Source organism: Diabrotica virgifera, chromosome 4 (assembly GCF_917563875.1).
Source record: "Diabrotica virgifera virgifera chromosome 4, PGI_DIABVI_V3a".
NCBI classification, from domain to species: domain Eukaryota; kingdom Metazoa; phylum Arthropoda; class Insecta; order Coleoptera; family Chrysomelidae; genus Diabrotica; species Diabrotica virgifera.
In genome coordinates, this window is record NC_065446.1 from 85,292,367 (window position 1) to 85,308,183 (window position 15,817).

The window sequence follows — 15,817 nt, forward strand, 5'->3', positions numbered from 1 at the left end:
GAGATAGACCCTAAGAACATTGTGTTTTAATTTGATTGTGATTACTGGATATCTTCCGGTCCCGCATAAGCTTTAAAATATGCCGAAATATTGAAATTTCAACATTTTTTCGTATTTTTGGAATTTGATAATTAATTGTTTTTTAAAAGTAATAGTAATCGTTTATATTCACACAAACCTATTGTGGGGAATTTAGGGGTTGAAAACTGGGATAATTCGAAGAATTGAATTATATTTAAGGAGGCCCGTCCAATGGGCAATTTGCCTGCTCCACTTTAATGAGCTGTCGTTCCGGCACCTCTTTGAACATCTAGACGGCAAAACAACCGGGCCTAGTACTTCAAGAGGACCAATCGGTGAAAACTTGTTGCCTGTCAAAAACTGCCGGTAATTAACTTCCAGTCTATAGATTGTCAGATACCGGAGGTAGACAGAAAGGTTCTCAGCAAGGATCAACAGTACCTACTTGATATCTCCACTGCGATAAAATCTGGGACATGTAATGGGGATTTGTCTGTACGAGATCCCGGACACTTATCACACTCGAGGTGGTTGACCAAAGCAAATAGAACGTTGCGACTTTACATAAGTGAAGAAAACCCCTCACCTGAACTTCAAGAGCTAGTTTTGTTTATCTTGAAATCGTATATGCCAATGTGGTTTGCTATCAAAAACAGCAAAAACTTTACAGATGGTCCAAAGCTTGTTTACCAAGCAATTGAATCAACGAGATATTTGCCCGAGCCTTTGCTTGCTGTTATAAACCGAGTGATTGAGCAAAATGGTTATTTTTCCCACCCCGAAAATTTGATGTTGGCAATGATTGAGGACGACAATAAACTGATAAGACAGCTCGGACTTCGTCGAATTCTAAAGGCAAGGCAAATAAATTCAAAAAGGAAGAAAGTAAGGACATTCACACCGCCGAAAATCAACTTTGATGCTCAAGACTACTCAGATATTGTCAAGTGGATGAACTGCGACTTATCTTCTCCCCCACTGTTGGCCAAGGTCAGTGATGAAGAGATAAAATCGTACATCAACAGTGACTCCCTCCTTAACTGGAACATTAATTACAAGAAATTCCCAGTTCACACACAGGCAGTTGAGCGTTGTGTGAAACTAGTGACGGAAGCTTCGGGCAGAGTTTGTGGTGCTGAAGCTAGAGACGGATTTATCAGAAGTACTCTACTGTCGCGATCAGCCATGCCAGACTTCGCCAGTAAATCAGATTTCAAAGTACCTTCTTCAGCTACAAAATAGAGGCAATAATGCAGACAATTAACTAATAATTGTATATTGTACTTTTTTTTATAATAATACAGATATAAGTTGAAAGGTTCTATGCTCGTTGTTATTTATAATCCCTATTATGTCACTCAGTCATAACTAAAAAAATTCTGCTTGTATTAGGCTTATTTAGCAACCAGAAATGTTTTTTAAAAAAATATCGTAACTGGAACGATTTAAAACTAATTAAACATAAGAAAAAAAATTCGTAAAAACTGTAAATTTCCAATATTTTGGCATATTTTGGAGCTTACGCGGGACCGGAAGATATCCAGTAATCACAATCAAATTAAAACACAATGTTCTTAGGGTCTATCTCAACACATAAATAACTATTACGTTAAAAAATAAATATAAAAAAATGTTTTCACAAAATAAGAAAAATTAAGTTTTTTTAAAAAATAGTCAAACTTTAAGGCTAATGCGGGACCGGAAGATATTAACCGATTTTGAAAAAAATTTTTTTATTTTGTTTCTAATTATAATTCGCAAGTTTTCCGCGGTATTACAACTTAAAAAAAAATAAAAAAATTTCGGCCCACCCTAATATAACAGGGTGGAAAAGACCTAACACCGCAACATTCGTATTCGTAACTTTATGTTGATATCACGATTGCAAAAGAGTTTGTGCATTCTATTAAAGACTGATCTAGCAATTTCTATTCTGCATTTAATCTCTTTTGTTTGATTAGTATCGTCTGTGATCCAAACACTTAGATATTTATAACAGGACACACGCTCAATCGCTGTATTTTCTATTACAAGATTAGCTCTGATGTTCCTTGATTTCGCGATTACTATAAATTTAGTTTTTTTTTAATTAATTTTGAAGCCGTAACTGTCACAGTATAAATATATTGAGACTTTGAACGAGATGTTGTAGTTCTACTAGAGTTCCCGATAGGAGAACCGTATCGTCAGCATAACTTATACCTATTGTTGATCGTCTCACCATTTATTATCAGACCAATATCTTATTTCGCTAGTGCTTGTTGACAGATAGTGTCACTATACAGATTAAATAAAAGTGGCGATAAGATACATCCCTGTCGGACTCCTCGACGGATTTGAACTTCTTCTGTTAGCCTACACTCAACCTTCACATTTGCTGTTTGATTCCAATATAGGTTGCATTTAACTCGAATACCTCGGCCGTCTATATTTTTGTTTATTAGAACTTGCCTTAGTGGTTCACGCTGTACTTTGTCAAAGGCCTTTTCGAAATCAATAAAACAGGTGTAAACTACTTACTAAGATAAGGCATGCGAAAACATAATTTCATACTAAAAAATGTGACGAAATTAATCGAACACTATGAAAAGTAACACGATACATTTCATAATGTACAAGAAATTAAAAGAGGTTGCCGGAAACAAACAGAAACAACTATCCCAAATGAAAAATAAAGATGATTCAGACTTGATGACGTAATAGGGCATCTACTTACTATGTGCTTATACGTATTTCGGGTTTAACGTTACCGTCTTCAGAGCACCGTGTAGAAGCACTGAACTGCAATCAAAGCCCTTTGACTCTCTGAGCTAATTATTCATAGGTGGTATTCATCCTTTGTAATTATTTTAATAATTACACGGAAAAAATAAAGAAGATTTGATTCCAGTTCAATGTCTCTACACGTTGCACTGAACAGTGCAAGGTTAAACCCGAAATACGTATAAGCACATAGTAGATGCCCTATTCCATAATCAAATCTGAATCATATTTATTTTTCATTTTATTTTTTATTCACGTTTGCGAGAATATAAGGAACTACTCCGCTATATATTGTTATCGAGATGAACGACAGGACGTGCATGAAATTTTAGATTCCCTTGTCGACTAATCAATCACTCTGTATTGCATTATTTTTACATACTAAAATGCATTTTATTCTTCTTCTTAAGGTGCCATCTCCGCTACGGAGGTTGGCAATCATCATAGCTATTTTAATTTTTTAGGCAGTAGCTCTAAATAGTTGTTTTAAGCTGCATCTAAACCATTCTCTCAGGTTCTTCAGCCATGAAATTCGTCTTCTTCCGATGCTTCTTCTGCCATCTATCTTTCCTTGCATTATGAGTCGCAGGATGCCATATTTTTCTCGCCTCGCATCACATGTCCGAGATACTGTAGTTTTCTTTCTTTAATTGTAAGTTCAACTTCCTTCTCTTTACCTATTCTTCTGAGTAGTTCGTTGTTCGTTCTATCTGCCCAGCAAACCCTCATAATTCTTCTATAGGTCCACATTTCAAAGGCGTTAAGTCGTCTCATTGTCTCTACATTTAACGTCCATGATTCCACTCCATAGTATAGTACACTGTATACGTAACATTTTGTTAGGCTTACTTTAAGAGCTAATGTTAAATCTTTGCTACATATGCCCTTTTCCATTTTCATAAAATTAGAACGTGCTTTTTCGATGCTGACTTTGATTTCTGCAGTGTAGTCATTATTTTCTGGATAAAAATTCGGATTCTTAGTTCCTGACTCTTTTGAGCTAATTATTCATAGATGGTGCTGTTGCATCCTTTGTAATTATTTTAATATCTACACGAAAAAGATGAAGAAAATTTGACTCCAGTTCAGTGCATCTACATGAAGAGGGTAACGTTAAACCTGAAATACGTATAAGCACTCATAGTGGATGCCCTATTCCGTAATTAAATCACATTATTCACATTTATGAATATACAGTGATGCGCGCGCTAGTAATCGGCAAAATAGCACAAAAGATGAAAAACGTATTGAGTTGTGAGATAAAAAGGAATGCAACTAGTCGAGCTGGAATATTTAGCGATATTAACCTAAAAGTTTACATTTTATTGATTGTTGTTTGGCAACTGCCTATGTCACAGTGACAGTTTTAGTTGACATACTCCTCTGATACGTGTAAAGGTGGGAAACAATTAATGTAATGTGAATTTATATGTTAACATCGCTAAATCTCCCAGCTTGACTAGTTTCATTTCTTTTTATCTTACAACTTAATACGTTTTCTATCTTTTGCGCTATTTTGCCGGTTATTAGCACGTTCACAACTGTATAAGGAAGTAGTCCGCTATAGATTGTTATCGAGATGAACGACAGGACACGGATGAAATTTTAGATCCTCTTGTCGACTAATTCATCAATCTGTATTGCATTATTTCTAGAAATATTCTAAAATGCATCAGAGGATAACAATTCGGATTTTTAGTTCCTGTCTCTTTTGAGCTAATTATTCATAGATGGTGCTGTTGCATCCTTTGTAATTATTTTAATAATTACACGGAAAAGATGAAGAATGTTTGATTCCAGTTCGGCTCCTCTACATGAAGAGGGTAAGGTTAAACCTGAAATGCGTATAAGCTCACATAGCCCTATTCAGTAATAAAATCTGAATCATATTTATTTTTCATTTTATGTTGTATTTACATTAATTGTGAATATATAAGGAACTAGTCCGCTATAGATTGTTATCGAGATGAACGACAGGAAATGGATGAAATTTTAGATCCCCTTGTCGACTAATTCGTCAATCTGTATTGCATTATTTTACATCCTAAAATGCATCAGAGGATAACAATACGGATTTTTGGTTCCTGACCCTTTCAGATAATTATCACAAAGTTTAGAAGACTAGACTAGAAATTTTCAAAGGGTAAACCCTGTAGTTGGCTGTATACCTTCGTTAACACAACGTAGAATGAAGTAAAAATTTCTGTTGTATGTAGGTATATTAATTTATTAAAATTCTTAAAATTTATCCACAAGGTAGTGGAAGTACAAAACGTTTTCAGTCAAACTGACCATCATCAGTGTAAACCTGGAAATAAGTGAACCACTTAGATTGGAATGCAAAAGGGTGAAATTTTGACAGTTAAAAAAGTGGTTACTTATGTCCAGTGTACAAGTAATTGAAACTAGCCACTTCAATAGGTGTAAAAACCTCTAAATAACATTATTGCTACATTATAAGCTATATAATAATCGACATTAAGTCGATGTCTTAAGATTATATAAATATTACATGTGGATGTATGTCATCCTTGCTCGGAAATTACACAAAGTTGTGATCAGGTGAGAGGTTAACAACCAACTGATTAGAGAGATTGGTACCTGAAAATTTATGACAAGATGTCAAGGAAGATAGGTGGATTTTTCAAATGTCACCTGAAAAATTTTTTTGACAAAGTGAATTTATATTTAACTTTAATTGTTAGATTGGAAATATGCAACTATTGAAAATGTTTGTTGTGAATTGTAAGTTGTAAATAAAGGTTAATGAGCTGTAATATATTCATTAGTGGACCGAAATCAAATACAAAAATCTACTCATATGCTGTGACGTCATAGACTGTTTTTCAAATGTAACCGACTGAAAATAATTATATTTAGTTAAGTAGAGTTGTGATGAATGAATATTACTGAAATTATCTAGAAATATTAAAAAAAATTTTAAAAATTTAAAAAAACATGGTATTTTAATGGAGTAACATCTGTAGAATTTGAAAGAATTGCGACTGAGGAATGGTTGGTTGCATATGTTTCCCGGGAACTAAAAAATATAATAAGAAAATACCAATCTATAGTTCTGTACTGTAAATTATGGGAGGTATTAAAAGAAAAAGAGCTGATATTAAATGAAGAAAGTGGAATTGAAAAATGTACACATCTTAATCGAACAATTTTTAAAAAAATTGTTATGTCTTAAAAAGTTTGCTGCATATTCAACTATTGAAAATTTAAATTTTTAAAATTATTGAAAATGGATGATAAGCTTAGTTGCATATGTTTCGGTGGACTAATAAATAAAATAGAAATACTATTAAAAATATAAATTGTGTGAAGTACTAAATGAATTAAGACTGATATTAAATTAGGAAAAATTATGCTGAAAGAAATGTACATGTTTCAGTCAAAAAAGAAAATTACTTTTGATTGTAAACTGTAAATGGAAAAAAGTATGTCACATATTGAACTATTGAAATTCTAGATTTGAATATTGTATTGACCAATGTTGAAATTAAGTAAAATTAAATGTTGATAGCTGAGATTTATTTTTAATTTTAATATAAATGAAAAGCAGAGTGAATCAGTGAAAAAATGTTGGAAATTCAACAAAATTTTTGGTTATTGCCTATATTAGAATGTCATATCCGAAAAGATCAAGGGTTTCAGGGTGTGATTTTGATATAATGGGAAAATGATTATGTTAAGTAAAAATAGTTAGAGAATGAGATGAAAGAGATAGAGTATTGTCAGAAGCACAGAGTGAAAGAAACTAAAAGATACTAAAAGATTATTTGATTGAGTATATTGTTTGGATTTTTATTTAGTTTAGGTTTGTAGTGGTATGTTTAGGGAAGAAGGTCAATGTGAAAGTGGATGTATGTATGTATGTAGATAGGGGTGATAGGTACACTGCGACCCGTAGGATCTATTGTGTCCCCCTTGCTTGCCATGCTCTTCCAGTCCTATTTTCCTAAGAAAGATTAGGACATCGTCGGGCTTCAATTCAGGCAGGTTCTCCTCTTCTATTTCATGTGCCCCTAGGTATCTGGCCCTGGAGTTCTGCAATGCAGGACATTCTGAGAGTATGTGTATTGAGGTTTCGTCCTCTTCCTCACAGAATCTGCATTTTGCTTCATCTACCAATCCTAGCTTCTTCATGTGACTTCTTAACCGGCAATGCCCGGTCATTATTCCCGTCAAAATCCGGATAGAAATATACAATTATGGAAATAATTGTCTAGGAATGGGGGTGAAGTCACGGTTAAGAGAAAGTTGGCGGTTAACACAATTTGGATTTGTCCTTGTGTCTCTGACAATCTCTAAATCTTCATATAGATCAAAACGAAGGGTATTTTTTATATTAGATGTTATGAATCAAAGTCACACCATCTGGGATGTTAAGGTGGTGTTTGTTGACTTTGAGATGGTGAGAGAAAGCAGATGTGTTGTCACGTTTAGTGTGTTCTGCTGCTCAAGTAGATAGTGATCTATAGGTTCTTCCTACATAAGAAGCATCACAATCTGTTTGTTTTTTTTTTCACTCTGTGCTTCTGACAATACTCTATCTCTTTCATCTCATTGTCTAATTATTTTCACTTAACATAATCATTTTCTCATTATATCAAAATCACACCCTGGAACCCTTGATCTTTTCGGATATGACATTCTAATATAGGCAATAACCAAAAATTTTGTTGAATTCCCAACCTTTTTTCACTGATTCACTCTGCTTTTCATTTATATTAAACTTAAAAATAAATCTCAGCTATCAACATTTAATAAATTTACTTAATTTCAACATTGGTCAATACAATATTCAAATCTAGAATTTCAATAGTTCAATATGTGACATACTTTTTTACATTTACAGCTTACAATCAAAAATAATTTTCTTTTTTGATTGAAACATGTACATTTCTTTCAGCACAATTTTTCCTAATTTAATATCAGTCTTAATTCATTTAATACTTCACACAATTTATATTATTAATAGTATTTCTATTTAATTTATTATTCCACTGAAACATATGCAACTAACCTTATCATCCATTTTCAATAATTTTCAAAATTTGAATTTGCAATAGTTCAATATGCAGCAAACTTTTCAAGACATAACAAATTTTTTAAAAATTTTCGATTAAGATATGTACATTTTTTAATTCCACTTCCTTCATTTAATATCTGCTCTTTTTCTTTTAATACCTCCCATAATTTACATTACATAACTATAGATTGGTAATTTCTTATTATATTTTTTAGTTCTCCGGAAACATATGCAACCAACCATTCCTTATTCGCAATTATTTCAAATTCTACAGATGTTACTCCATTAAAATACCATGTTTTTTTAAATTTTTAAAATTTTTTTAAATATTTCCAGATAATTTCAGTAATATTCTTTCATCACAACTCTACTTAACTAAATATAATTATTTTCAGTCGGTTACATTTGAAAAACAGTCTATGACATCACAGCATATGAGTAGATTTTTGCCTTTGATTTCGGTCCTCTAATGAATATATTACAGCTCATTAACCTTTATTTACAACTTAGAATTCACGACAAACATTTTTAATAGTTGCATATTCCCAATCTAACAATTAAAGTTAAATATAAATTCACTTTGTCAAAAAAATTTTTCGGGTGACATTTGAAAAATCCACCTATCTTCCTTGACATCTTGTCGTAAATTTTCAGGCACCAATCTGTCTAATCAGTTGGTTGTTAACCTCTCACCTGATCACAACAAGCTTGTGCAATTTTTGAGCAAGGATGACCTACATCCACTTGTGATATTTATATAATCTTAAGACATCGACTTATTGTCGATTATTATACAGCTTATAATGTAGCAATAATGTTATTTAGAGGTTTTTACACCTATTGAAATGGCTAGTTTCAATTACTTGTACACTGGACGTAAGTAACCACATTTTCTTTTTTAACTGTCAAAATTTCACCCTTTTGCATTTCAATCTAAGTGGTTCACTTATTTCCAGGTTTACACTGATGATGGTCAGTTTGACCGAAAACGTTTTGTACTTCCACTCCCTTGTGGATAAATTTTAAGAATTTTAATAAATTAATATGCCTACATACTCGTACAACAGAAGTGTTTACTTCATTCTACGTTGACTAGACTAAAAGTTTAGAACCAGGCTGGGGGTGAAAAAACGTGATACAATTCAGAAATTTTTGAAACCTACCAGGTCTTGTAAAGTACGATGGCAACAATAACTTCTACCAAAATGTAACCAAAAATTTTATGCGGTTTTCTATTTATGACGTTTTTCATTTATTAAATTTGCAATTTTTAAGGATTTTTAATTTTGCATCATAGGATATTCATTTTAGAGAAAAACTTTTTAGTAGAAAATTGTAGTAAATTAAAAAACCTACAATATGAGCTGTGGTAAGTTTAATTCTGTTAATATGTTATTGCAAAACAGCCTGCGAAAATCCTAAATGATCGTTTTCTCGCAATTGAGTTATTTATTTTAAAAATAACTTTAATTTATTTTTTAAGAACTTAAAATGAAGATCTTTCATGTTTAAACATAAAAAAATTGTAGAGCCCGATTGGTGAACTTGTTGCTTAGATATCATAACTTGTTTATCCCAAGGGGTCAAATATGGAAGGTTATAACTTTTAGAAAAAAAAATTGTTGAGCGTTAATCCTAGATCCACTCTTTGTCTAAAGACTTATATTTTCATATTCTGATGTAAATAAATGCGTAAAACATTTTTCCACCTACCTCTACCGAAAGTATACTTTTCCGGACCTGATTATAGGGAGCAAAATTGTACATTGCCTCCCTAGGGAGGAAAAGTAAAGTGACGTCATGGTATTTCATTCATAATATTTAACCTATACATTTTAACGTTTATTTATAAAACACCCTGTATTTTGCACAATGGTAAAAAACAGTAAATTGCTATTTTGCTTTAACAATGTTTACATTAATAATTTGACTTATATTTGACAGTTGACAGTTATAAATATTGCACCTACTTGTTAGTTTTAGTTCTAATAAATTTTGTTGGTTAGTTTCATAAATAAATTAAGTAAAAATGAAATAATGACTTGTTATTTGAGGAAGGTGGAAAAGCCGTATGTATAACAAAGGAGTAAAGTGCCTTTTCCTCCCTTGAATTATTACTGCCCTCCACTAAGCGTCGGGCAGTAAACTTTATTCTCGGGAAGAAAAGTAGCACTTTGCTCCCTTGTTATACAGATAGCTATTTCAACCTCTTATTTCAGGTTTGAAAATAAGGGGGCAAATTTCGTTATAAACATTTAGAACTGAAGCAGTTCCTATACATCCTATTATTCCATGTGGTGAGACCGCTCCCGTCTAAAATAAATTTCTGATTCGGTTTCTTTGTGGATTCCTAATCAAAAATGTCCCCTTTAAACAAATCTGAAGGGTACCGGGCGGAATTTTTGGACAGAAATTGTTTAAAAAAATTTTTTAAACAAATACAAAGGATCACGTTTTTTTGCTCCGAAACATATGTTTTTGAGTTTTGTGGGTCATTCTGAACAAGAAAAGTATCGTGTAAATTTTCTAAGAAATTGATAGTTTTCGAGTTATAGGCGATTTAACATCTGAAAAATGCGAAAATACGCATTTTCGAGGCTTAAAAACTTATATTTAGTTAGTATTTTTGAGGTTACCAGATACTTAGATTGAAGACTGAACATTCAGCTTCAAGATTCTGAAGAGTGATCGTGTCTAACTTTAATTTTTACCGTTGTTTCTTAATTGTTAAATATGCGTGTATCCGATTTTTTTGCCGGTGCGGCGCGCTCCATTTCAAAAATCTCCTATTTTCTTTCGAAAAATATTTTTTCTAGATTCTTTGGGACACTCTAAATAAAATAAGTTTTCTGACATTTTTCTGAAAAGTTAATATTTTTTAAGTTATAAGCGATTTAAAATCCGAAAAATGACAAAAAAACGTATTTTCGGATTTTAAATCGCTTATAACTTTAAATCTATTAACTTTTGAGAAAAATGTCAAAAAACTTATTTTATTTAGAATGTCGAAAAGAATCTAGAAAAAAATATTTTTTGGAGGAAAATAGGAGATTTTTGAAACGGAGCGCGCCGCACCGGCAAAAAATCGGATAAACACGCATATTTTACAATTAAAAAACAACTATATATTAAAATTGGACGCGATCACTCTTCAGAATCTTGAAGCTGAATATTTAGTCTTCAATTTATGTATCTGGCAACCTCGAAAATACTAATTTGAATATGAGTTTTTAAGCCTCGAAAATGCGTATTTTCGCATTTTTCAGATTTTAAATCGCCTATAACTCGAAAACCATCAATTTCTGAGAAAATTTACAAGATACCTTTCTTGTTCAGAATGACCCAAGAAACTCAAAAATATACGTTCCGGGGCAAAAAACGTGATACTTTGTATTTCTTTAAAAAAATTGTTTAAACAATTTCTGCCCAAAAGTTCCGCCCGGTACCCTTCAGATTAGTTTAAAGGGGGCGTTTTTGAATAGGAATCCACAAAGAAACCGAATCAGAAATTTTTCCAGACGGGAGCGGTGTCACCACATGGACTATATGAGTTTCTTCCGTGAATTCTGCGCTATTACAGCTTTGTGTGCATAATTGGGATTAGACCGCGCAAAGGAGATGTATACGCTCTGAGCTTCGCTGGTGTCGTTCCTAGCGGTTATTAATTCAACTTTTACCGGTAATTTTTAAATTTATTATTTAATTGTCATCGCTTAATATTTACAACGCAAAAAAGTAATTAAATTGTAATAGATTTTTTTAAGATTTTGCTAATTATTTTGACGTTCTATTGATAAAATATGAATTTCTTACTTCGGATACTTTCACAATTATCGTGTAGATGGCGCTAAGATTAATTTATAATTACATATTACGGAACATTAAAAAAACTTAAATTCAGTATTTAAGACGTAAGTATATTTAAGGTAAAAATATATACCACAGCTTTGACCAACTAATATTTTTTATAATTAATGTTTTTAATTTTAATTTTAAATTAATCACTTTGACATTTATGTCAAATTTCCAGTAAACGTTTACAGACTTGCCACTACTGGCGCTCGCGAATTTGTAAATATCCCCTCTACGTACGAGCTCATAACGTATAGTAGGTTTTAGAGAATTAAAAGAGGTTTTATAGTTATTCTTTAGAAAAAAGTCTATTTGCTTCAAACCTGTTTCTGACAAAGTTTGGCATCACTGTTGGTCATAAGAACCTGTACAGTAAAGTCAAAGTGAGACACACTATTAGTCAATATAATAAGACGTAAGCTGGAACACATTATGAGACAACCTGAAAAATATGAACTTTTACATCTGATCATTCTGAACAGCAAAGCTAAACGTGGTGCTGGTAGAAGAAGAACATCATGGCTGACAAATCTAAGACAACGGTAAGGGAAATCGACTACAACATTATTCAGAGTTGCTGTCAATAAATATAATAGGATACGGTATCCAACATGAAATACAATTGTCGAAAATCCTGATGGAATTAGAATAAAAAGAAACAACACGGAACACGCTGTAAAACTAATCCTTTAAGTGAGAAGGAAGAAGATAAAGATAAAATTATTATATAATTGAAACGGTTTTTCCCATAGACTCAAATTTCAGGTTTTGTGTTACAAAAACAAAAACAAATTAACGGTAGATGATAAAATGTGAAACCAAAAAAAAATATACTCACCATTGTCCCACAAATTAAAATCTCCAAAAAAATAAATTGTTTCATATTGTATGACCTTTCTCAGGATTCCCACAAATCACTAAGTTAATATCCCGCAAAACTCCTACATTTATATACAATTATTTAATTGACAACTTTTAAACATCTAATTTTTAAATAAATGCCATTTAACCCAGGATGTTAGCATTTGTTTGTTTTTGATCACCCTTTGTACTGCACTGTTATTATGTACATTATTAGGATATTAGCACACCACATAATATCCTTGTTAAGTATTGCATATTAAAGTTATTAATTATTTGCCTTTTTATGCATAAGATGTTTAGTTTCGTAAGATAGAATTACATTAATGTGGCATTTCATTGAATGCATCAAATAATATTAATTTTTTAATATAGTAGGGGAGCACAAGCGGAGACTTTGCGCGTTACTTGAGCGCGTCAGAAAATCATATGGGGAGAAACCTTGTACCCTGTAAAAATGTATCCCTACCATATATGACTCTTAATACAGAGGCATAAGTTGGAGACAGTCCATAAAAAAATCTATCCTTAGAAAAACTCAAAAACGTCAGATTAAAACAAGGTAAGTGAAGAAGAGTGTTTATTTAAAAAATCTGACGATTTGAGGGGCGTAAGAAAATGGGTGAATCACAAAAATTTCACAAAAACAAGAGAATGTTATTCTGAAGCTATTTCCTTGTGGCATTTTTATAATCAACTATTTTTAATGGGAATAAGCCACAATGTTACCAAAAAATAATTTTATTAACGTTTCGAAGCTCAAATCGGGTTTCGTTTTCAAAATACAAAATACTACTAAAATAAACAAAAATGTTGTTGCTAAGTTACGTTGCTGTTGTTGCTGTTGTTACGTATAATATATATTTTAAAGTAGAAGATTTTAAAATGATATCGCCAATATTTATGAGTTGCGTTCCTGGGACGACTTTACTAAAAGATAGTTTATTCGACAACATGAAATCAATCCCAACTCAAGAATATCCGTCACAAAAAAATCGTAGCATGTGATCTGTCTAAAAAGACAACCAAATGCAACGATGACAGTAAAATTCTTGCGTTAGAGATTTCATAGTAAATCACGAGGGAAAACCAGGAAAAAACCTCATGATACTATCCCGACATCGTAAGTATTTGGTCTTATATTTAATTTACTTTCAAAAAACTAATACCAAATTCTGACTTTAATATGTTTAAATTATAAATAATATTAATAATACATAGATATACAATAAGTAATACTAAAATATAAAATTTGTACTAACTCGATATGTTATTGACTTACTAATCGTGGTATTTTCTTTCTATTGACTTCCTCTTTCAGTATGGGTAACCACATCCTACTGAATTCTACCGAGGAATTTCCGACACAGTTGGTTTCATTTAGCATAATTAGAGCCCCTTCTTTGATTTTTTTTACTATCTGATTCTTTCATGACTATACTTGAATCTCTCCACTGAACTCTATGTTCATTATCCCATGCGTGTTGACAGATTTGAGATTTATCAAGTTCTCTATTTTTAATATAAGACTAATGTTCACTTATTCTAACGTTTAATGGTCTTGATGTTTTACCTAAATAAAATTGTTCGCATTCACAAGGTATTTTATAAATGCAATTCTTTGTTCTTTCTTGTTCATTGTTAGGTTTAGTTTTAGATAGAATAGATCTCAGTGTGTTTGTTGTTTTGAATGTTGTTGAAATGTTGAATTTATTTCCAATTGTTTTAAGTTTCTCAGATAGTCAGTCATTTTATATATGGTATTGATATTTTCCTCGTATTATTTCTTGTGAATGTTGTAGGATCCCGTTCTTAGTTGTTCTGTACCATTCGATCCAATCTTGACAATTCTTTATTTATAAATCATAAAGGATAATCATTTTATAATAAAACAGATGTTCACATTTGTTTTTCTTATAAAAATAAATTTTCGTTAGAACAAGTAAATTTGGCTCTATCATATAAGGATTTAATTATTCCCTTTTAACGTTGATGTTGTGATTTAATTTGTGATTGAGATATCTGTTGGTGTGTGTTGGTTTTCTGTACACTTGAGTCTCATATCCAGTAACCTTATTTGAGACTAAAATATCGAGGAGAGGCAAAGTGTTATTGTATGCTTTTTCCATTGTAAATTTTATTGTCTCTTCTTGATCGTTTATAATATTCAGGAATGTATCCAACAATTCTGATCTATGAGGCCATATTGAAAACACATCATCTACATATTATCTCCACCATACTGTGGGTTTTAAATTTTGTTTGAAAATGATATTATTTTCGAAATCCTCCATAAATATATTGGCCAATAATGGAGATAAAGAAGAGCCCATTGCTAGACCAAAATTTTGTTTATAGAATTTATTATTTAGTTGAAAATAGGTATTATTGGTACGTAATGTCAATAACTCCATTATAGCTGATATATTTTGCCTTGTCCTAGTTGTCAATGTATTATCGTTGTCTAATTTCGTTTTAATTATGTTTAAAGTTTTATCTAATGTTACATTGGTAAATTATATTATTATTATATACTATTTGGTATTAGTTTTTTGAAAGTAAATTAAATGTAAGACCAAATACTTACGATGTCGGAATAGTATCACGAGGGTTTCTCCTGGTTTTCCCTCGTGATTTACTATGGAATCTCTAACTCGAGAATTTTACTGTCATCGTTGCACTTGGTTGTCTTTTTAAAGACAGAGCACATGCTATGATTTCTTTGTGACGGATATTCTTGAGTTGGGATTGATTTCATGTAATCGAATGAACTATCTTTTAGTAAAGTCGTCCCAGGAATGCAACTACTAAATATTGGCGATATCATTTTAAAGTCTTCTACTTTAAAATATATAATATACGTCTGAATTGCCAATATAAATGGGTCAGATTAAATAAATAATTAGAAGAATTTTTTTACTTAGCAAAAACATTTTTGTTTATTTTAGTAGTATTTTGTATTTTGACAACGAAACCCGATTTAGGCTTCGAAACGTTAATAAAATCATTTTTTTGTAAAATTGTGGCTTATTCCCATTAAAAATAGTTGATTAAAAAAGAGAATATTTCGCGAAATGAACATCAGATCGAAAAACTGAAAAATCCGTGATCAATATTTTTTAAAATCTATCGAATGATACCAAACACGACCCATCACGAAGAGGGTGAGGGTAGCTTTAAATTTTAAATAGGAACCCCGCGATATATCGCGAAGTGAACATTAGGTTCAAAAACTGAAAAATACGTGTGTTCAAAAATCTACCGGATCACACCTAACAC

At 31.7% G+C, this 15,817-nt stretch overlaps 1 protein-coding gene across 1 annotated transcript in view; it reads right to left on the reverse strand.

Annotated features, from left to right (window-relative positions):
- LOC114328138 (general odorant-binding protein 83a-like) overlaps positions 1-12,644 on the reverse strand; it is a 63,166-nt gene extending 50,522 nt beyond the window's left edge. Inside the window, exon 1 of the mRNA XM_028276914.2 lies at positions 12,516-12,644. Within this exon, the coding sequence (XP_028132715.2) occupies positions 12,516-12,560 (45 nt within the window). The 5' untranslated portion in view covers positions 12,561-12,644. The remainder of the gene's footprint in view (positions 1-12,515) is intronic.
- Between the last annotated feature and the right edge of the window lie 3,173 nt (positions 12,645-15,817).